Source organism: Carassius gibelio, chromosome B9, assembly GCF_023724105.1.
Source record: "Carassius gibelio isolate Cgi1373 ecotype wild population from Czech Republic chromosome B9, carGib1.2-hapl.c, whole genome shotgun sequence".
NCBI lineage: Eukaryota > Metazoa > Chordata > Actinopteri > Cypriniformes > Cyprinidae > Carassius > Carassius gibelio.
In genome coordinates, this window is record NC_068404.1 from 6191009 (window position 1) to 6215356 (window position 24348).

At 36.0% G+C, this 24348-nt stretch overlaps 2 protein-coding genes and 1 long non-coding RNA gene across 8 annotated transcripts in view; 1 reads left to right on the forward strand and 2 right to left on the reverse strand.

Moving 5' to 3' along the window:
• myo1b (myosin IB) overlaps positions 1 to 7082 on the reverse strand; it is a 70028-nt gene extending 62946 nt beyond the window's left edge. For 4 of the 6 annotated variants that reach the window (XM_052565088.1, XM_052565090.1, XM_052565087.1 and 1 more), the window contains exon 1: positions 6814 to 7082. The gene's annotated coding sequence lies outside the window, so the exon portion shown is untranslated. The remainder of the gene's footprint in view (positions 1 to 6813) is intronic. The other 2 variants (XM_052565091.1, XM_052565089.1) reach the window with 2 other exon arrangements.
• Positions 7083 to 11554: 4472 nt separating this feature from the next.
• cb9h3orf38 (chromosome B9 C3orf38 homolog) lies at positions 11555 to 14571 on the forward strand. The gene is made up of 3 exons (XM_052564720.1): positions 11555 to 11773; positions 11927 to 12102; positions 13269 to 14571. The coding sequence occupies exons 1-3, from the start codon at positions 11647 to 11649 to the stop codon at positions 13821 to 13823; spliced, it is 858 nt and encodes a 285-aa protein (XP_052420680.1). The 5' UTR covers positions 11555 to 11646; the 3' UTR covers positions 13824 to 14571.
• A 5763-nt stretch (positions 14572 to 20334) lies between these two features.
• Positions 20335 to 21159, reverse strand: LOC127964532 (uncharacterized). Its single transcript, XR_008155062.1, has 2 exons — positions 20966 to 21159; positions 20335 to 20822 (listed from the first exon to the last, which is right to left on the reverse strand). It is a non-coding gene; the product is annotated as an uncharacterized LOC127964532 (long non-coding RNA).
• Positions 21160 to 24348: the final 3189 nt, after the last annotated feature.

The window sequence follows — 24348 nt, forward strand, 5'->3', positions numbered from 1 at the left end:
TTTTTTAATGTATTTGCTATGTATTGAACATCAAGACTATGAAAAAAATATTTTTAGCTATACTGCTCCACCCTGCTACAAAATACTTCCCTTTTTCACTATTGCAAAGGAATCGCTGCTTTAAACAAGCGGGTCACGCAATGTTTCCATATTCAGTGCATCAGGTCAGACATGCTTTCCTGCTCATAATTGAATGCAGTTGATGTGCATTAGCAAATAAAGGCATCATTGTTGAAGCCAGATTTCAGATTCACCGCACAGAGCTCCAAAACTCTCCACAAATCCATCAGATTAAGCCGTGTAGTATTTTTAGTGACAACACTGCCCTAAAAATGAAGCCACCATGTGCAGCAGCAGCATTAATATTTCTCTGGACTGACTGGCTGTCACCTTTCAAAACTGGCCCGCACCCAAAACTCTGCATCTGCCCTACATTTCTAAGTGCAATGCCTATAATATATCATTTAAAAATCCTGGATGTGAGCCACGTGTGATTTTCCACTCACAGACAAGGTAGAGCAGAAAGTCCCTCCCGAAACACCCAGAGAGACATGCACTTAAACAACTCAGATCAAACAGACCCTCTATTTACATTTTATATCACATATTTAAGGACAATTCAGCTCAGTTTCAAACCCCATGCCCTTACTCAAGCTTAAAAAAAAAAAAAAAAACTCTGCAAATGCAGAACTAAAACGTCAACCTCACAGTTAGTGATGCCAGTGGAACAAGTTAACTACATAATAGGGTTTAATCGAGTACAGACCGCTGAATAAAGAGCCAGACACATGGCTGGTGATGGCAACTACAGACAAGCTCCAAATGAAGCAATAGGGCAAAGCCATTGTGGTTATTTGTGAGTACATGCAAGCACGCTCATTGCTCACTGACCCGAAGCACTGCTATGGGAGTCTGCACTGTTTCCAGGGTAAACCCTGGGATTGACTTTCCACAATCCCAATGGAGCCAGGCTTGGCAGACTAGAACGCATCTCTGAATCCCATCGCTGGGATCTTTATCATTTAAAATAATTATAACAGCAATAAAACTAAAATGTGTGTGACAGGATCATTGCTGGTTCCCAACTCCAAGTGTCTCGCCTCAACGACTAACATACTATGAATTTCTGCTAAGCCAGCATAAAAGATCATATATGTCCAAAATAAGCCTGAAGATAAAGAGCTTTCAAAGACGTGTCAGGATAGAAAGAGACGGACTGTGGAGCTCAGTATGATGGCTATACATTAAACGCTCTTGAATTCACAAATACATACACACACACCTTCCAATATTCTCCTATGAGACATGTCTGGGACAGTGAAGTCATCTCAAGTCTGTTGCTTGCTCTTATCCCAACTTATATTATTCATGAGAAGCTGCGGGACACTATTACGGTGTTATGGTTGAACTTTACTTTTCAAGTGCCAATGACACAAACCCAGGTAAAATAATAATAATCATATTAAAATAACAAGATGATATTTGTGCATGCAAGGCAAAGTTTTCTCTACTGTTCACTGCTTTCCAGCATCCAATAAGAGTGTTCCTCAACTCTAGTCCCATTGTTCTGCACATTTTCTTTGTCCTTCTTACTGAATAAACCTGATTCAGATCATAATGTCTTTAGAAGAGGAATCACATACAAAATGTCCAGAGCAGTAGACCCCCCCCCCAAAAAAAAGTTACAAATCAATGCTCTAAAGCCCTAATCGCTTGGGATTAGTATTACCTGGTGACCTCCAGTCATTTGTAATAATTGCGAAGGTTGTCTGTAATTTGTAAAGTCAAAATTCCCACACAAAAGACCTACAATATTTCGCTGAACACCGAGGTCCTGTGATAATATTAGTCCAGTGCGATTCAGCATCTCTGTGATTTTGCGGGTCGTATATCATTTTGAAGTTTTGGTTTCCTGTGCTCCTTTTAATCAATTTTTCCTTTAAACGCCTCAGATGTAAAGTTATTCGCGGTCAAAGTGACGCCAAAATAAATGGGAGTCAATGGGAATGCTAACGCAAGTGAAGTTCTGCTAAAAGATGGCAGCCCCCACCCGACTTCAACTTCCGGTCGAGTTCCTTGCCCCTTGGCGGTGATATGCGAACGCTAGTTGGTGCTCCAGTATAATCGGTCCGCCGAAACTGATCCTGTGAGAAACGTTCCGCGGTGCAAAAATAAGTTATTAAAGATGCGGTAAAAAATTTTTCTGTAATTAATTAATCTTAACGCGCTATTTTGTGTAATTAATTAATCTCAATTAACGCGTTAAAGTCCCGGCCCTAATATATATATATATATTTTTTTTTTATTCATCTGGACCATAGAACGGGACTCTCAAAGCCTTAAGATAAATCAGTAAATTTAAGTAAAATCACAGGTTCAGATATTCAGGGTCAAAAAACCCTGCCAGTTGGCCCCGACAAAGCACGATCAACCCCCGAAGTGACAGTGGAAACGCACGCCTGCTTTTAGCCCGACAGTAGAAACGCAGATATTGAATCTAAAACAAAGGTAGCCTACGAGCCTATAGGCTATATTAATTTAAAAATCCTTCATTACAATTACACAAAAGCATATTAGACTGTAAAATTTGGAGAGTGCGTAATAGTTATTAGATTTGGAAATTGTGCTGTCGTTATTTTATTTACACTGAGGCGAGTAATAGTAGGCATAAGGACTTTACCCTTATCTGTGAAGAGTTCTCAACAACCAAACATTCATCATCTCTGTAAAACTAATCACAGAGACCTTGATAAAACGAGGCATTGCTTTAGAGAAAGTGACTCTAGTGTATGAAGCCTGTGAGACCCAACCCCCTCAAAAAGTCAACAATTCTCTTCAGCCTCTCACATCTGCTGATTGTGGTTTGCAAAGCACCTTTCCAGAGAAGAGCGCTGTACTTGTAGGCGTTCAGTGGGTGGACCAATACATATGCTCCAAGTGAGGTGAGCAAGGTGCAAAGAAAGAGCGTTACATACAGTACTTGTCATTTCTGCAAAGTGTACTGCTAGGAAAAACAAAAACAGAGACTTTGTGAACTCCTTGTTTTATGACAACAGATAAATCGGATTTTGAGAAATACTTGCTGCACATTCACTACTCAATGTTAAGGGAATTATACAGAAAGTTATAGACTACAGTTAGCCAGCAGATAAAGCCAATGGTTTCCCGTTACACTGATTAAATGCATTACACCCAGGGCTGGATTAGTAATCGGGCCATACCAGGCATTTTCCCGGTGGGTTTTTTTTTTTTGCAGGACCATCACACAGGGACAGTAAGCAGCCAGTGGCCCATTGGTTTATCTCCTGTATTGACAGTGTAAAAATCCAATCACATTGCACTATAGACGGTACTAAGAAGTATTTTGCTCCACCTATATAAAGATGACTTCATCCAAGCTTCTTCCTCATCGGCTTTTCCCATTTTTACAGACGCTTTATCAGGAACAGGCTTGCTCTGTGGTGAGTGATGCAGGCCAAAGAGCCAGGCGAAGGAGGAGAAGAAGAGAGTAGCTGAATCGGTAAAGTGCGTGATAGGGGCTTGCAACGGAGGCAGCCATCTAACCTATCCTAATGTGTGTGCACCATAAAGCAAAATCTTGAGTATTTATTGTCTGATAAACATTAAAAACTGTCTGCGGAGGTTGTGTCGTCCTGCAGCCCCCGCTGGCTGTTCATTGGCTGCAGCATCTTTTTTCTAAGTTCTAAACAAATACCGTAGACGGCAAGGCACAAATTTAGATATTCATTTATCTAATTAATCTATAGCCTATGCACAAAGACAATATGATCTTTTTGTCCCCTTTTTGTTTTAAAGCTTGATGAAGAGAGAGAGCGCAAGTTGCTGCAGCTGCGAGGAGGACAGTGATGCACGCGTACAGGAGTGACTGACAGTTCGCGGCACTATGTACAAAAAATACTCCGCTACACAATTATTTCGTTATTTTCTTTTAAGCTTATTAACGTTAGCGTTACAGAAAGGTCTGATTTACGCACTGTTACAGTCATTGTTTTTTTTTGTTTTTTAAACAATGACATTTGAGTTCATGATTTTAATGTTGCTGTTTCTTGTGGCAGACTGAATGAAGAGTAATGTTTCTTGTGGCAGACTAAATGAAGAGTAATGTTTCTTGCGGCAGACTGAAGAGTAATCCGGCAGAGTTTTATACTGAAACTTTCCGTCTAAAAGTCCTTCCTTGGTCTTATCCATATTTCTTTGCACGTTGAACACACATAGGCCACAACTGGAAATAAAAAAAAAACTGCAACAGTGTTAATTGCATTATTTTTTTTTAACGCGTTAAATATTTCAAATTAATCGAATGCGTTAACGCGCTAATTTTGACAGCACTAGTTGAATCCCATTGATTAAAAACTTGCTATCAAATGCGTTACTCTACTGGTCATATTCGGTGCGCAGCTCAAAATAGAAATACATAACATTAACTGTTAAAGTTTCAGGCTAGCGTTATAATGAGAGTACTATTGTAAAAAAAAAAAATTGTTATGGTTTCCCGACATTAAGTGTTAGCTATCTGTTCATCAAAATATAAAATAATATTTCCCCTGTTTATATCTTCAAGGTGTTGGTTACACATTTTCCCTGTGTGTTAACATCAGTAATTATGTTAGTTGAATGTCTCACTTGACTCTTTTTAATGTATTTTGCCCCGCCCCCAAACATATGATTCTACTATCAGTCGAATATCGGCTAGATTTCTAAAATTCCGATTCGACTATGAAAATCCTTAACGGGGGACACCCCTAATGAGAGCGAGAGAGAGAGAGAGAGAGAGAGAGAGAGAGAGAGAGAGAGAGAGAGATAGAGAGGTGGTGAAGTGGTGGTTCGCCTGAACTAAAAAAATGCCAGGACTGATTTTATTTTATTTTTTTGTCCCACAACAGCCCTGATTACACCAAACCCAATATTAGCAGTTCTTGGCATTGACTGTTGTCCGTGTCCATCAGTTCACTGAGAGTGTTCACACCACAGCTAGCAATGAGGTTCTAACATGACAGGAAACAATTTAATTTTACACTAACAAATATGTTTTCTTTTTACTTTTTGTGTGCTTTACATGAAGAAAAATATATGGCTCCCTCCAATTGATTATCTATCCCATCAATCCTTAAAATAGCACTAACAATTGCTCCGATAAGGAAGAGTCCACAGTACTAGGCTGCTTATTAATCAATCAAACCAATAAATGTATCATCCTGTTAGATGAAAGGAAACATGATCACAACCATTACACATTTTAAGTCCATGGGTTTTTAACATTTCAAGAAACATATTTTCAATGTTCAGCAAGAGGAGAAAATAAAGAAAGCAGGGTAGTGATCTTTTCTTAAGAAAATGCAACTGCCTGTTGCACACTGCCACAATGATGTTCTGAGTGTTCAGAGCAGTTTCTGAAAACATTTAGCATCATTTTTTCATGTTTCTATGCAGTCGCTAGGGCAGGGGTTACCAAACTGCAGAGTTTAGCTTTAACCCTAATCAAACACACCTGCACAAGCTAATCAAGGACTTACAAGCTATACTTGAAACTTAACACAAGTAACTTAATAAAATAATACATCACTTTTAAAATTGCAGTAAAATATCTTCTATCTATTTCATAAAACAAGTAACACAAGTTTTCCCATTTATACGGACAGCTCTTCTGTCCTTGTGTTGAGAGAAATGTTAGTGAGTGAGGTGCAGAGGCATGGCACTTTCTTCAGACTGAGGTTCATTTTACTTTAGGTGTTAGAGGGCCTTTACAGTTGTGAAGCAAAAGTAACAGTAATGTAAAACCAAAAAGTAACGCAATGGATTACTTTCCGAAAAAAGTAACTAAGCAATGCAGTTCTAAATTCTAAAGTGTTCAAAGTGGTTGCTTGCCTACTGATCGATCAGCCAAACCCACAAATGCGAATCTATGGGATTTTATTGCCAACTTTAGCATTCACTAAGAAAAATTAACAATACAATCTGATCACTTAGAAAGGTAACGGGACACCTTCCCCAACAATGATTTGAGGCATCATGTATCACTCATGTCTGTAGCCCAAACTGAGAGGAACGAGTTACGTGTCCAAGTTTAACAGGTTTAGGAGTTGAACAATGCTTAAGCCCAACATCAGACGAGAAACTTACCAACACTTTCCGCTAACATGTGGGACAATGAGCGAAAAATAGGCGCAAGGACACTGGGTTTATTAGATTCAGCTCAAACTCAGCAGACTTCAGGCTTCTTTGTCTCTGCCACTTAACTTTAAAACCATTAAGACGTTCATCCCTTGTGTGTGTGTGTGTGTGTGTGTGTATTGCCATCTTCACCATTCATGCAAATGTGCTCTTTATACTTCTTATCATTAAAGTCTCCTGTTAACGCGCACGTTTCTTAGCGACTGAACCAAACATGAAACTTTTATTAATCAAGGCTCACGTCCATTTTTCCTTCATTAACTTCTTCGGATGAGCTAGCTACTTCTTTAGCTCATTTAGTCGGTCTGCACTCTAAATAAAACTTCAATCCTGTCTTCTTGTGCATTAATGCGACTGAGAGTCAGTGAGTTTCAGCATGTTTGTTTAACTTTAGAGCCACGCATCATTTTGGAACCAGAGCCTAACTGCAAAACAAACATGTTCAGAAGGTCCCATTTAGATTCAAATGAAAATAATGACACTGGGCGTCTCTTTCGGATTATTTCACAAAATGAATGAATGTGCAGCGAAAAGAAGTTCACCGCTTATTTGGCAACCTAAAATAATTTCAGCCAGAAAGAAAACAACAACAACTTTTAAATGAATGAAAACAAAACTTGCCTCAGTTCTTGAGTAAAATGTCCCTTTTAATCCACTCTTGAAGGAAAATATCCCGCTCTAGATAAACTGGAAGAGGTGGTTGGCGTGTCCCCTTCCCAGCGCTTTTGTCTCTGTGCGCGCGCGCGTGTGTGTTTGTCCCGCGAGCTGTGTAAGTTAGGGACGCAGAGAGACTGACTGAGACTACTGCTCAATGAACACGGGGAGTGGTGACTGGAGTCCCTGTGATAATCAGCTTATCCCAAAAAACGCCCATCTTCTCCAACCCATTGAACTGAACTGCCCCAGTAACAGAAGGATGAAACGAATTGCTATATACTGCCATCATGCGTCGTCTTGATCAAATTGCATCAACATTGATTCAGGAGTTTTATTTACGGTAATAAAACAAATGGAATTAAGCTAATTATAGTGCATTGTGGCCATAAGTTCAGTCATTGTGGGGACATCCTCAGTAGAACGAGAGGCTGGACTGAAAGGGCACTTTAGTGTTCCTATATGTGTAACCTTATGAGCAGAATGTAGCTTAGGATGCTTTTGCATAATGTCAGTCTGAGAATGACCAAATGCTGTTTACATTCATGTTTTAATTAAATAAATCAAAATGTAATAATAACCTCCTTGTTTCTGAGAAATATAATGCAATGATTCAGTATCAAAGCTATTTTATTAATTAAAGTTGCAGGGCAAATGCATGAGGCAATGGCTCTGCAATGTCCATAACAGGAACCCAATGCCACTTCGAGCCCCCAAAAGTTTTTATTTGGAAATAAATTGTGCCCAAGGACCAGATCATTTTCCACAACTGGAATAAGGTAAAAATAATAATAATAATAAAATAAGAAGAGGATGATTTAAAAATACAAATATTTCAAGGGAAGTTGCCAAGTCATATCTGTTCAAATGTGTTTTACAATTACATTACATTTAGCAGAAGCTTTTATCCAAAGCGACTTACAAATAAGGACAATGGAAGCAATCAAAATCAACCAAAGAGCAATAATATGCAAGTGCTATGACAAGTCTCAGTTAGCCTAACGCAGTTAAGTGTAGCAAGTTTATTTTTTATATATATATTTTTTTTATAACAAATAATTGAAAACTAATAGATGGAATAGAAAAAGAGAGAAAGCTATTTTAAGAAAACAAGCAGTTTGAAAACAAATAGAGTACAAGTTCTAAAGGTTTAGTTTGAAGGTTAAAGTAAAAAAAAAAAAAAAGATAAAACTGAATTGGAATAAAGAGTGCTAGAGTTAAAGGGTAAAATAAAGATGGAAGAGATGTGTGTTTAGCTGTTTATAAAACATGGCTTAAAACTCAGCTGCTCGAATTAAGTTGTGCAGGTCATTCCATCAGAAGGGAAAAGTTGATGTAAAAGTATATGAAAGTGATTTTGTGCCTCTTTGGGATGGCACGATAAAGTGACGTTCACTTGCAGAATGCAAGTTTCTAGAGGGCATATAAGCCTGAAGTATTGAATTTAGGTAAAGGGGTGCAGTGGTGGTTTTGTAAGCAAACATCAATGCCTTGAATTTTATGCGAGCAGCTGCCGCAGTCTGTATTAATTGTAAAGGTTTGATAGAACTGGTTGGAAGACTTGCCAAGAGAGCATTGCAATAGTCCAGCCTGGACAGAACAAGAGCTTGAACAAGGAGTTGTCAAGCATGTTCAGAAAGAAAGGGCCTCATCTTCTTGATGCTGAAAAAAGCAAATCTGCAGGCCTGGACAATTTTAGTAATGTGGTCTGAGAAAATCAGCTGATCATCAATCATAACTCTAAGGTTTGTGGCTGTTTTTGAAGGTGTTATGGTTGATGTGCCTAACTGGATGGTGAAATTGTGATGAAGTGATGGGTTTGTCAAAAGCACAAACAGTTTTGTCTTGGCAGGGTTAAGTTGAAGGTGATGGTCCTTCATCCAGCTAGAAATGTTAGACATGCTGAGATGCAAGCAGCTACCGTCGGATCATCAGGGTGGAATGAGAGGTAGAGTTGAGTGTCATCAGCATAGCAGTGGTATGAAAAGCCATAATTTGCAATCAAGCTTGGTGTCGTTGAAAAGTTTTCCAAAGTCATGAAAAGAATGAAAGGAACGACAAAAGATATAGTGTAGCAAGTACCAAATGCATGTGATTTAAATAAATGTTTCACCAAACTGCTGCTGTTGTTGTTCTTTCAATAAACAAATTTAAAGGGCATGCAATAGATGAAATGCCTAATAAACATATACATATACATATACATATACATACGAAGAGTTTGGTTCCAAAATGCAAAAAAAAAAAAAAAAAAAATGAGTTTATGCCAAAATCTGTATTGTAGCTGGTCGTTATTGAAAAGATTTTTATTTATTATTTTACATGCGCAGATTTATTAGGTTATGTTGTCTCAAATTTTTCCAAACCGCGGCAAAAGCAAGTCACCCTTTTCTGACAAATGCAATATATCTGCTCAACCAATCACATTGCAATCATTCCACACACTCTAGACAGTTATGGCGGCACGTTGTATATACCAGTCATCTTAGTTTTCCTCATTTACTTTGTACTTTGTGATAAACAAACAAGGGCTGCACAATAAATCGCATGTGATTGTCATGCGCATCTTGTTAGTAAAGCCGATTCTCTGATTAGTAGTACCAGTAAATCTCCATCAGATGCATTCGGCTGGAAATTATTCAGATGCATTTAAAGGGGTCATATGATGTGATTTAAATTTTTCCTTTCTCTTTAAAGTGTTACAAGCTCTTGGTGCATGAAGAAGATTTGTAAAGATGCAAAGACTATAAAGTCTCAAATCCAAAGAGAAATTCATTATCAAAGTTAAGACTCTGGCATGGCCCCCTAAAATGGCTCAATCAAACATGCCCCCACATGTCTACTTCACTATGTGGAAAATTTGCATAATGCTGCTCAAATGTTCTTGCAAAGAAAGAAGGTGTGGTTTCAGTAATCGCAGTAAGTGTCGAAGTAGCCATGTCAGGGAGATGCTATGTGTTTATAGGAGAAACCAAAAGCAGCTTATTTGGCCTTTCCGAAAGTAGATGCATTTAGGAACCTTTAAAATTACTTACAACAGAACAGCAACACATTTTATGGATGACCGTTTGGTGAACATAGAAGAGGAGGTAATTCTGACTTTGCTATGACAATCCGGTGCTTCTTAATCAGCTACTGTAAATATGCTTTGTTATTAGATAAAGTATTTGCTATTGAATGTTCAAATGCAGAGTTTTGCGGCCCAATCCCAATTCTACCCATTAGCCCTTCCTCTGGGTGTCGGGATGTCTTGATTCTCTTTTGGTTGGAGGGGAAGGGCCAGATAGCCCTTCAAACGAAGATTTTTCGAGACCACACTTCAAACGAAGGGGTATGAATTATCTGGGCAACATGGCTGCTACAGCAAACAAAAAGACACATAAATGTAAGCTTTTTGGGCATAAATAAAGAATTTAACGAAAAGTAGTAATTTGTTTTATGTTACATTCAATTGAGTTCATATTAATGGTCATGTTACTCAAAGAAATTTTGGGGCTAATCCCCCCAATAATTATAAATCGCTAAACCATTTTCTCAAATATTGCCCATTCGAGAAATAAAGAGAGAGAGAGAAAGAGAAATGGAGGTTGCATCTATTCGCATCTGTGCGTTTATCTTTTTAGAGTGAGTTTACTTAAAAACAGCGATTGTATCCTCTTGTCGCTGGAAAATATAATGTAGTGGTTAAAGTATTTAGACTGTATTTAATAAAAGTCGTGGGGTAGTGTTGAAAATTGTATTTTCTCCTGGATGACTGAGCTGCGCGATTTCCGATATGTGTGTGTGTGTGTGTGTGTGTGTGTGTGTGTGTGTGTGTCAGTAAGCAGCTCATTAATACAGAACGATAATTAAAGGCTCTAATGCACACCAGCACACCAGTATATGTGTGCATTGTAAGAGCTAGATGACGAATGATGGTGTGTGACGTCATGGTAGTGGTGTCCCAATCCTTAGGGGAATATTTTCTCCCCTACCCTTTGACACTCTATGGAAAGGGTTGTTACATTTCGGACGAGAGCTTGCGGTGTTCAGCCAATCACAATGCACTGGGTCAGCTGGCCAATCAGAACAGACTATTATTAAAGGGATACCTTTTTTTTATTTGAACACCTCTCCACCACAATGTACACACACACACACACACACACACACACACACACTTTACAAACATATTTGTGTTACCATTTGCTCCAACATAAATAAATAAATAAATAAATAAATAAATAAATAAATAAATAAATAAAATCCATGTTTCTATAAGAAAGATGACAATTTTACCACCAGTGCCACAAAGCAGTGATAACTATTTTTATAACAAAAAATATAGTGTATAGTGTAGTAAAAATGTAAGTTATTTATTTGGATAGGGTATACATACATACATACATATTTATATATAAATATAAATATAATAATAATAATAATAATAATAATAATAATAATAATAATAATAATAATAATTATTATTATTATTATTATTATTATTAGTAGTAGTAGTAGTAGTAGTAGTATTATTATTATTATTATTATTATTATTATTAAATAAAATGCCAGCAAATAAGAGTCAATGGTCCTGTAACTGGACTGTGATCTTGTCCTGAGTCCCGACGTTTTTGGTTGCATTTGTGAATAATGACCATAGATAACGCCGCCCTGAACTTTTATTTTGACGGACGGTTGGTGCACCTCCTCTCTCTGAACTCTGGGGGCGCTGTGGTGCGTCACAACAGTGGAAGCAACTGCTTGCTCTACTTTCACACAGCGAAGGAAGATGTGTATCTTGACATAACTTGTGTAAGTATGGCAAAGTTGTCAATGAAAGAGCAAAGTGGCTGTCGAAAACTGTTAAGATTATTACCCCTGGACGACTTGTTCGCCCTTAAAGAGACAGTAACGAATCGCCTGATCGCTGTAGAGAGCACGCAAGGTAAGACTTCACTGTAAAGCTAACCGTTTTCCAGACGTCCCCGTGTCTGATGACAACGACACTGAGCAATTGTTACTCTCTTGTATTATCTTGTATCTTTTTATGAGCTATGCATGTTGTCAGTCTGTCAGAGTCGTGTTTCCTGATCAACAGAGGCCATTGAGGCCATCATAACTTACTCACAAGACGCCGAAGAGCTCCTCAAGAGAAAGAAGGTGCACAGAGATGTCATTTTTAAGTATCTCGCCAGTGAAGGAGTTGCCATGCCCCCTAACAGTGATAAACAACAGCTGATCAGGAGGACCACGGAGTACTGGTCATCTGGGGAGGTAGGGGTCGAAATGTCAGTGTCAAAAACATGTTTGGGTCATATTATGTCTGTGCCAGTTAAGCATATTTCTCCCGTTTCACATTGTTAATGTACAACATTTTAAATTAATACAAATTATAAATATACTTCATGTGCAATGTAGTTTAAAGAATTTATACATCACAGTAGCAATTAAAATAAGTTTAATTGTATTACACTATTTAATTGTTTTTACATTGAACACGTTATATTATTATTTAATGTATTTTTTTTACTAATATGTTATAAAGTTTGCAAGAATAATGTATCACTCTTTCTGTATTTGAATATTTAATTAAAAGTGTTTATCATTGAAGGTTAAATAATGTCATGGCCTATAGAGCACCACTATAGCTGGGCTTCAGTCGAGGTTTGTGGGAGTTGAGGGATAATTCAATGGGTGAAAGATCTTTAAACAAGTCATTTTTGCTTCTGTCCAGAAGCTGTGATTCACCGTATCACATTTGCGTAGATCTTGGATCTGATAATATATTAAACATTGATGTAATGCACTGTATTTTACCCCGCCTGGATGCCCACCTTATCTGTTTGTGGATCACAGGAGCTGTTAAATAGGCAGCACTTTTCAACGAATGGCCAATAAAATGAGACCACAATATATATGATTGACAGAACTTGCCATTTGTAAAGTTTGCTGTACAAGGTGTGTTTTAAGTGCTTGGAAAGAGGTACAGAGGTATTAAAAGTACACTAGCCTTCAAAAAGTTTATAAAATAAGTCTTATGCTCACCAAGGCTGCATTTACTTAAATTAAAAGCCTTTATAAACCATAATAATGTGAAATATTATTACAGATGAAAATAATTACATTTATTCAGTGTCACATGATCCTAAAGAAATCATTCGATCATGCCCATATCTGATATTCTATTTCTTTTTTACCTTGCTGAATAAAATTAACAATTTATTAAAGAAGAAAAAATAAATAAATCTTACCAACTCCAAACCTCTGAACTGTAGTGAATTTCACTTTATAAAAAAAAAAGCTTTCACAATTATGTGAAGCACTGACTGTTTAAACATAATAATAATAATAATACAAAAAAAAAAGTGCTTCAATGTAATTCTTTTAAAAACAGTTAAGGTTTTATGGTTGTATTTTGACCTGGTGGATATTTCTGACAGATCTCAGAGCGTGAGAAGAACACCGTGGTTTCAGAAGATGTTGGAGATGGTCTGGCAGACCTTCCAGCTTTGGGAAAACAGTTTTGCCAGTGGTTCTTCACCCTTCTGAACTCCCAAAACCCCACTCAAGGGCAGCCGGCTCAAGACTGGTGTCCTCAGCACTTCTGGCCGGATGTGAGACTTCGGCTCCTCTCGTCTTCTGGAGAGCGGTGTGTAGATGAGTTCAACGGGGCAGAGCTGGTCAGTCAGCGGCTTCATGCTTTCGCAGGACAAGAGGGTCTGTTGTTCTGCCCGAACTTGGAGGGTCAAGGGTTAAAGTGTGTATCTTCAGCTCATGGACTGGTGTTAGTGGCCGTAGCCGGGACCGTCCACCGTGATAATGCCTGCCTTGGGATTTTTGAGAAGGTGTTTGGCCTCATTCGCTCACCAATGGACAATAATCGCTGGAAAATAAAGTTTGTGAATATGAAAGTGGAAGCACAAAGTGCCATAACAGACAGACAGTTACCAGTCATTACCTACGACTCAAAAGAGTTGCTGAGTCTTTGTGACTGATCCACACGAGGTCTGTTTGGACATGTTTTGACTCGGCAGTGAAGCGATGCAGTGATGCGATGTTTGACACAGAGACTTTGAAGCTTGTCAAAAAAACTAAAGTCTCGCAGTGAAGCACTGTACCAGAGCTCGACTCGTTTTGCCAAAACCATGTGATCTGTGATGTCCGAAGCTTCGTTTTCTTTGTATTCTGATTCAAATAACGTGAACCACTTTTGCAGTTTCAAGTTTAACTCACTGCTTTGAAAAGAATAAATCATAATACAAATACATATTTGCATGTGTAGTTTTGTGCATGTTCGTTTTGTATTAATTCCTGGTACACAAAAGCTTTAACTGACCATTCTATGATAATCTTCGGTTATTTTGATCATAGCCTATATATGCAGTCTTGCCTATTTTTTTACAGACTGTATTAATGTGTTAATATTGTGTAATATAATGCCTGACATGAAGACTTGTTTATATAGACTTCATATTTTCTTTGCTTTATACAGGTTTTTCATAGCACAAACTACTTTATTATCTGAAACAGTCCAAACATGGCTGGACTAGTGGGGTCTTCTGGGAAACAAAGGCAGTTTTTTCCACCTTTTAACCAGAAGATGTCGCTTGTGTGCAGCGTCTCGAAACGCGTCGAGTAATGAAGCTTTTACCGACAGTTGAGGGGAAGCCTGGAGTTTCACTAAAGAGATGCACGCATCGGATGATCATGTACTATTGTGTGTAAACAACTTTATTGTGGGATAAATATTCATCTGTAAAAGGATCTTAGTTTGTATTTTTGTTTACTTTTTTTTTTTTTTTTTTTTTACTTGGGAGCTTCCAATCAGTTTGAAACCAAGCAAAATATGTATTTTATTTATTTATTATTTATAACTATAATAATGATAATAATAATAATTATTATTATTATTCCTGTTTTAAATAGAAACTTTAAATTAATGTTTATTTATATGGATTGAACAACTTATATTAATTAATTAGTTTTCTGAAAATTGGCCTAAAAAGATTTTAAATTCGTCCTTCTGGTTACTTCAAAACAAAAACAAAAAATATGAATACAAATTTAGGCATTTAGTTCATATGTGAAATGTGTGAAACCACATTACCACTTTAAGGTGGCAGTTGTAACCTAAATATCCATAACATGATAATATATATATATATATATATATATATATATATATATATATATATATATATATATATATATATATATATATATATATATATATATATATATATTCTCTACGAATTTAATAACATCAAAATAATAAATTCTCAAAAAAAAAATTCATGATAGTCATATATAAAATATGATGATGATGATGATGATGATGATGATTTTACTCTTGTGACTTTGGGTTGGCTAGAATTCAAACTCTGGAAAATTTAAAGTAATCTTTATCTCCATAATATTTTACAATTTTACTTAAAAAACTTCAAATCTGTTTATTCCTTCTGGTTATTTATAAGCACTTTTATCAATACTTGGATCATTTCACAGTAAAATATCTGTTAACATCTGTGCCTCATGACTTTATGCATTTATTTATTTTTATTCTTATTTTACTTTATTGTTTTATGTAGTCTTATTTTGTTCAAATACAGTGACATCTTGATATCACTTTACAATAAGATTCCAGTTGGTAACAAGAAGTAGCCTAAATACATAAGTTAACATGATCTAACGATGAAAAATACTTCTAAAAGCATTTATTAATCCCAGTCAATGGTAATTTACTATACATTTATTAAAATCAAATGTTTTTGTTTAATATAATTTAATGAACCCGACTTAACCTGAACTAATGATTTTTATGAACTAATATTAACAAACCTTAATAAAGACTAGATGTAATTCTCATTGTTTGTGCATTAACCAGTGTTAACTAATGGAGCTTTACTGTAAAGTCCACCGACATTTTTAGGGATCTTGGGAAGAACCTCTAAGCTTTTTTTCCTCGTCACATTCCCTCATTCCCGTCATTATGGTTCATGATCATCAGCTCTGCAGCTTTATTGCGGAAGGAGTGTTTTACAGTATTCACGCCTAACGGGAATAAAGTACCTTTTGTGGTTGTCGAGAGGCCAGAAGCGAGTTCTTTGACTCATCAGTCTCTAATTGGGCTTTAGATGAAGCAGCACTTCTCTCTGGAGGGGTGTGCAGGAGTCAGGGAGGGGTGTTTAGTACCACAGCAGTGTGTGGTTTCACTGGGGAATGTTATATGTGGGAAATTATTCTTGGCGCTCGCTTCAAAGGCTGACGCTTCGATAATATCTTTTCTCGAGCAGTTTTTTAATGCCATAGTTGTGGCAAAAGACGCCACCACAACCATTGATCTTTTCCCTGTTCACCTCCCCGAAAGAAAAATAACAAGCTCCTCGCCTTCTGTCTTTATAGCCGTGGCCTCTTTCTGTTTAATAAGTGGTTTGGCCGCGCTGACGGATATGACGTGCAGGTTCAGAAATACAGTGACTGGCGTCTGCGGATCACTGCGCCTTCAGAGCGTCTGTAACGCGACGTGTGTTTCTCATAAAGACCACGCTAACGTTTTGATGCTTAATCTCTCAGATATGTTTTGGAGGGGTGAACAATGAACTTTTTATAATTGGCTAGTCTATTTTTTATTTTTTTTATTTTTTTTTGGTCGTTACTTTTGAATTATTGCTTTAACGGTTAGAAAATAGCACATGGGTGTTTCATGTGTTCGCTTGTTTATGGCCAAACTTGAAACGCTTTTCATCTACATATGATTCTATTTCAACATTAATCTGAGTTTTGCTGCATAGAAACCAATTTAATCTTGAACTATTAGCTTAAATAAATAAATAAAAAATAAATTGATGTGACATTTTACGTAATCTCTAACAACTTTCTGGCCAAAAACAAAACGAATCAATGAAATGTCCTCATGGGGGCACCATTGGCCCATCATTTGTGTCAAAATCGAAAGGTAATGCAATTGTTTTAGAAAATCAGTTTGTTTTATGCAACCCCAATGTTTTATAGAGCTGTACCAAAGTGTACATTTTTAAGTTTTATTGCTGATTTCTTGGCTTTAAATCAATCTCTCCCTGAGTGTATTGCACCTAAATTATTGCTTTTGGAAACCATGATGATGTATATTAAAAGTGAACGTTATTTATTGATCTGATGTGATGTGACAATGTCCTTAGTAAAACAAAAAGAAAGGGAAAAAACTCCTTGAACCAAGTAATCCATAAGTTAAACCTTTGACAACCCCCAGACCAATCAATTGCTTAATTAAAGGAGTTATTGTCTGAAGTCTGACAGACTCTCATCCATAAGAATTAGAGCTGTAAAGCAAACAGACAGTACGCTGGAGTGCATCACTACCGTGTTTATACATGTGGGAAGGACAGAACCTAAAGACGTGATCACCATTTCTGATCTGACCTCGGTTACCCTGTAACATGTGATCGCGCTCGTACATGAGTCTGTGGGATGTAGCCCTCTACAACACAGGCTGACTGATCTACATGTGAATGAGTCTGTTTGGCTTCTGCCATCACCGACAAGTTAAGAATCCCTTTTCCAGTTTCAAATATTTATTTTCGTTGTTTTCCAAAATTATTACATTTTCTCAGTGTATAGGATGCTTTAAACTGGGTAAAATATAGGACCTCAACCATTTCAGTCTGTGGTTCATTTGAGGAGATTAAATTAAATGTCTTATGTTGTTTTTTAACAGTTGTTTAGAATAAAACATTAACAACATTACAATTTGTGGGGTTAAATTCTCTAGCAATAAGATAATAAGTAGTTTTATTGATAAACTAGATTTACAATTTATTTTAAACTGCATTTAATTTCCCCATAAATTGAGCAAAATAGTTTTTTTTTTTTTTTTTTTTTATGTGAAAAAACATAAATCTTCACATTTGGAAAACAATATAGAACGGTTAAGTTTATAGTGTTCATCGAAAATGTAGAAAATAGAATGAGAATACATTTTCTTGTCATGCTATAACAGGTTCCCATTAATATTTCTTAGATGTCGTGGTTGTGAATGTTTAAATTTAACATTTTCTCTGGTAGAGGAGAATTATGAAATGGCAGGGTTGTGTAAAAAAATGTAGAACCATAATTCTAAAAATCTAAACTTAATTTTGGACAGAAAAATCGTCAGTAATAATTCAGACTTGTGTAACACTACACTAAGATTCAATCTGTTAACATTAATACATAGCAATGATAGATTCTTGTAAAGCATTTTATTAATTTTAATTTCAACTTTAAAATCCAAAGTTGTGTCTGTTAATATTATTTAATGGACCTGTGCTAACATTAACTAAAAATAAACAGTACTGTTATTAATGTTATGAAAGATGAATAAATACTGTAATAAATGTATTGCTCATTGTTAATATTAGTTTATGCATTAATTAATGTTAACTAATGGATCTTACTGTACTTTAATAATACAATTAACATAATATAAATTCAACATTATAATGATATTGTTTTATAGTTGTTGGAAGGTGGTTATAAAAATATTTGTAAAACTATTTTATACTATTTTTATATATTATATATTTTTATATATATTATCTTTAAATAAAGTATATTATCATTTTATGTTGTTTTAAATTTTGTAACATAATAGTTTCCTAACATATAATTTCCTAACAAATACAAGTATACATTACTAAAAAAAAAAAAAAAAATCCAGGCACATTGGATTTGCGCCTCACTTTTTCTTTAAAGCACTAAACACTGTGTGGTCTATTAACGGAGCGAGCTCTCTACAGACGAGGCAGCTCTGCAGCATTAACTTTCTGCTGTAAGCACTTTGTGTATTCCACGTCAACAATGAATGTGTGCAGTGCAGTGCACAGAACTGTTCAAGTAAAAATGTTGACGCACAAGTTTAGTTGAACATGAATAAGAAGAATCCATGAGCTTTACGTTACTCTTAAACGTTTACAGCACAGCGAATCGGTCCTCTCACAGCTGAAGGTGCTCTGTCAGAACGTCCTTCTGGAAGAGAGTTTGTGGACAAGCTCCTGGCGGCTCTGGAAGATGTGGACGGGGAGCAGGCAGCGGGTGTTAAAGAGGCTTGAGAGCGTGGCTGCTGATGGGGAAATGATCATGTTATCTGGGAGTGCCAGCAGACTGTCAGGTTGGCTTTAGCTGGCTGTCTGTGCTGCTGTCCTCTGGCTCTTCCAGGACATCTGCTGCGCACTCTCAATACTGATCTCCGGCCTGCTGGTAGCCTGTTTATATTAATTGCCCTTGCCTCCTTCGCTGTGTGCGTCTGATTACTCTCATTAATTTCAATTCCCCATGAACCCCCCCATACACACACACACACACACACACACACACACACTCTCCCTCTCTCCATGACGTCAGCACACAGATATTTGGACGCAGTTAGTGCACTGTGTGTCCACTATGTGTCTAAAAATTCCTGTTTTCATTATACAAAGGCAAAGGATTTAGTAGTAACACTTTACTCTAATGTTTTTAAATGTGTTAACGTGAACATTCTTCCACATTCCAGTTGTTGATTCGAGTTAAAGCAACTGAATGTAGTTTTGCGTAGCTATTTTTGCGACTTTGGAGCCCCCTACTGGTAAGTGAGTGGAACACACTGTCATAATTACAGTGGATTGCTGATTTGTTGTTGCTATAAAGAAATATCCGTCCTTTTCGCAGAATTTTGTACACGCTTACACAACTTGCAGAGTCACAGAACAGAGGTTTCAGAGTGAAGTGGGCAAGAGAAAGAAGCACGTGGAGGTTCTCATTGATTGGTTCTCACTGCTCATTGTTTTATGAGCAACAGAATGTTTGAAGATAGTGTAATAATACCAGAAATAATACCAATAAAGTGAAATATTATAATGTTTAAACATTATAAAGACTATAAACGCAGTTATACGTTAGTATAGCTCACTCCAAAACAAATCATATAAATGTAACAGTATTCAGAACAGAACATGAATGAAATAAACGTATATAAACCTAGAGAAACCAAAACAAAGGGAAACTGAAGGTAACCTTACAAGGCGTTAATTTGGACTCACCTCTCATTCCTCACAAATCCTGATGTTTCCATTTTCACAATTTATTTAAATTAAGCTATTATATATCATGTAGAGGCTTTGTACTTCATGGGGGTTTGTATATCGGCTGAAATATCCTCTTCACACGAGCAAAAATATGCTTGGCATACAAAATGGACCAGTTATACCACAGACTATTTAAATTGACCAATGTAACTTTTTATATTTTTGGTTGACTGTATTTTATTTTGATAATGAACAGACTGCGATGTCTGAGTTTGAGTAGCGAATATGTGGTGTGTGTGTGTGTGTACTGGTATATATGGTTTATGAATACACAAATGTGTATAAAGATATTGGTACTACAATAGCGATAGTGTGTACAGTATAAAAACCATTAAGCCTTTTAATTGCTATTTTGAATCCGGCAATTATTTATGTACAAAGTAAGCACAGACCTGGAGGGTTTGAATGCACCATTATTGTAAAGTGTTACTAATTTAATATCGCTTTTAATACTGTTTCGACACATTCACCTCCAGGGTTAATTTTTGTATTTTATTATTTAATCTGTGATATTTCACATTCATCCAGCATTTGACTGTGGTGATTTCAGTGGCTTAATCCTGCGTCTGTGTTTGTGGAGCTCTTCTTATATAACTCACTCTGAGGTGGTCATCATTAAGTCAAAGCTCATAAAACATAGTTTAAGTCCAGGTTTTATTTCTCGCTCGTTGTTTTTCTTGCAGGCTTTACACGGCCCAGCTGTGCCGGTCTCCTGCTCGGTGTTTGTCACATCAGTCCATGGCCATTCTGGGAAAGCGAGTGTGGAGGAATGATTCATGTTACAGCAGTACTGTTACCGGCCTCATGAGGGTGACACTTCAGGGGTCAGTGCTTTCTGGCTCTTGGCAGAGAAAAACACTCCCACCCGCTGAAGCGCCACTTCCGGTCAAAGACCTAATCCAATTAGAGAACAGGATTTTCACGGAGGAATGAAAATGGCAAAAGTTAATTTGTCAACTGAGGTCCGCTTTACTGCAGTGCCCCTTTTTTCACAGAGAAGGAAGTTTTGCTATGATGTCCTGCAGTAGTTTATTTACCCGAGGAGGTCTGTAATTCCTGGAGAAAGTATCCGATGGCGTTTCCATTCATCTCCACGGCAGTTTCTCAGGTAGCACATGCTGCCAGAAGCACATTTCTTTAGACATCCACCTGAGCCGTAAATTCAATGTGACTAATCACTCTGAGGTCGCAGGAAATGACATCATGAAAACTCTGATTGGCTGATGGCAATGACAACACAGTCCCAAAACTGCAGCAGACACAGAAACATATATGTAATACCATTCTAAACTAGGTCAGTAAGATTTATTAAATTAATTGTTTGTTTGTGTGTTCATTTGGTTATTGAAAATAGAAGAAAGAATATCTTATGCTGCAATTCTTTGATCAAAAAAAAAAAAAAAAAATATATTGTGAAGTACTATTACAATTTAAAAGAACTGTTTTCTATTTTAATATATTTTAAAGTGTAATTTATTCCTGTGATGCAAAGCTGAATTATTTAACGAGTAGTAAGTTCAAAACAACAGTAATAGAACTTCAAATAGAAATATGTTTTTAATAATGTAAAAATCGGTACTGTCCCTTTTGATCTATTTCAGTATTCTATACTGAATAAAAGTATTAATTAAATAATAATAATAATAATAATAATAATAAATTATTAACCCTTCAAATGATGCACAACATCATGTAAAATAGATTTATTTTTGTAACAATGTTTGTGAAAATAACTTATTTTTTTATTATTTTTTTGATGTGAAGAAAGTTTAAAAGAACAGAAGACAAACTAGAAAAATAATTATTCACTTTAGATCAATTTAATTCATACTTGCTGAATAAAAGTACCATTATTAATATATTAATATAATGAATGAATTTCTTAAAAATATAAATCTTAATATAAATAAAAAGTGTAAACTATACTAATATAAATAATACTATAAAGTGATCTAAAAGCCCAACCCCTTCCTGTAAAATGATAAAATATGTGTATTGCTAACCAAACCAATCTTGGCCCCTTTGATAAACCCAAGAGGGCTTCACAGAAACTGAAACTGGCAATGCTATCATTAACTTGTTTTGTATTGCTTCATTTATCTTTTTGTGCTGCAGGTTGCTTTGTGTTTCTGATGGAGGTCATTTTCTTTTATATTACTTTATATTATTATCTATATTGGTATAGTTTACACAGATTTCCTGATGCTTAGGTTAGTTAGTAAAACCAGCTCTGCTGCCTTTGATCATTTGAGAGGAATGCAGAGGAAAGTTCTGGAAACCAAGCTCAGTTTGTTTAGCTCCAGCTGTAAGGTGCGTGTCTCAGCTTGGCCCGATAGTTTCGTTGCTGACATTCAGGAATGTCTCCATTCATCCTCATCTAGCCAGGCCCCTGGGCATCCCCCTTTTTTATTTCCCATGGTGCTGCTGTAAACCAAATTCTCAGGCCCAGAGAAGCACTGGAGAGAACTGCATCTGTCAATACATCATCATGAGAGTCAGTTGGCAGCACACACAGCACAGATCAGCAAGTGAGTGTCAGCAGGTTTGGGTTTTCCTCCTGATTCAGTCTACGCTTCACCCCAAAGCATTCATATACTGGTATGCCACGTGCCGAACAAACAGAAATAACTCAAGGGTAAACTTTTATTTTGTGGTATTGAGTTATTATCCCTGTTTAGTTTTGTTGACACAGCAGTTTTACTACCTGAAAAGACTTAGATGAAACTGCTAGAGCATTATTATTTTGTGTAGAACAACAACAACAACAAAAAGAAAACAAAGCACCAAGTGGATTGGATTAGAATTCACCTATAAATGTAAAATGCAAACTGTTAATTAAAAAAAAGAAAGAAAAAGAAAATAATATCGTAATTAAGCAAAAACATAAAAATGTTTCCATAAACAAGACAAAGTTACAACATTTTTTAGATGCTTGTAAATAATAATAATAAAAAAAAGTTTTTTTTTTTGTTTTGTCTCCACCAAAACAATAAAATAAATAATAATAATAAAAAATATTATACTTTGGGTCAGAAATCAGCAAAAATAATGAAACAAAGTAGATGAGTGACGCTAGAGCAAAAGTGTTTCTGTAAGTGATTTACTCAAAATGAACCTCCTATTCAAACTCTTTTATAAACACTGTATTGCAATCATGCTTTTGGTCTGAATATTTGATATTCAATCTGATATTCAATGTGATATTGCTTCATTTAAACATAAAATGACAATGCAGCGTACAGAATTTAATAAAATCCAGGTATACACGGCTCAGTCTGATATCAGAATCAGTTCTGCATTGAGTAAAACTATTAAAAGTAATTGTTAATTGAATAATTAAAGATTTTTTTTGTTGTTGTTGTTAATTGAAATAAACCTGAACTAGTATAAACTATAAATATTAGAGGGAAAAACTTAAATAAATAAAAAACTAAGCATATATTTGATATTTGAAAATGACCAAAACACAAAATTAATAAACACATGCAAACACACAAAGAAACTCAACTACTAAAATTAGAAAAAAAAGAAAAAAAAAGTAATCTTATTTTAGCTTATTTAAAAAAGAAAGAAAAAAGAAAAAAAAAACCCCATAAAAATGTATAAATTATATTAAAATAAAACAAATCAGATTTAAAGAGAAGGTCATGTTTTTAAAAAAAAATTTAAGTGTCCTAATATTTTGTTGGAGTCTCCTACAACAGGTTTAAATGCATCTAAGGTCAGAAGACTTTGTAATTTTCCCTGAATAATTGGTCAGCTGGCCAAGCCTGTTATGATTGGCACAAAGAAGAACGCTTGAGCAAGTTAGCAAGCGCTACCATCTGTGTTGCCAAGTCCACCGTTGTTTTTGATGTCGCTGGGTGTAGTGACCCCAGTAACGTCATATTTAAGCACTGGAATGCAAATTTACCCGGGGTACTCCGACTGAAAGTGTGTATTTTACAACCCAGAATAGGATTTTTAAAGAGGCACCACCCTGGGTTGTGACAGTCTGGCAACCCTAGCATTCACCTTTTCATAAAACAATAATATAGTGCTCCAATTAGTTCTTAAAATAATGACATTAAAACATGTTGTTTAACACTTATTCAAGCGAATTGTCCCCACAGCTAAAGTTTAGCTGCTACACTGAACAGTTAACAAAGCAATAATGGTGGATATATTATCCGAGTGATTATAAAGTCTGTGCTACACTACATTCTTTATTATTAAACAAAGTAATTAGAACAACATCAGTCTACAATAATCAACACAATCTTAGGAAATTCACTCCCAGAACTATTTCAGTAAAACTAGATATAGGCTACATCACATATTAGCACACACACACACACACAACCTATTTGGCATCATGATAGTGATGCTAGAGGGAGTGACAATGGGTTGGATATTATTAGCACAAATTAGAGCACTCATT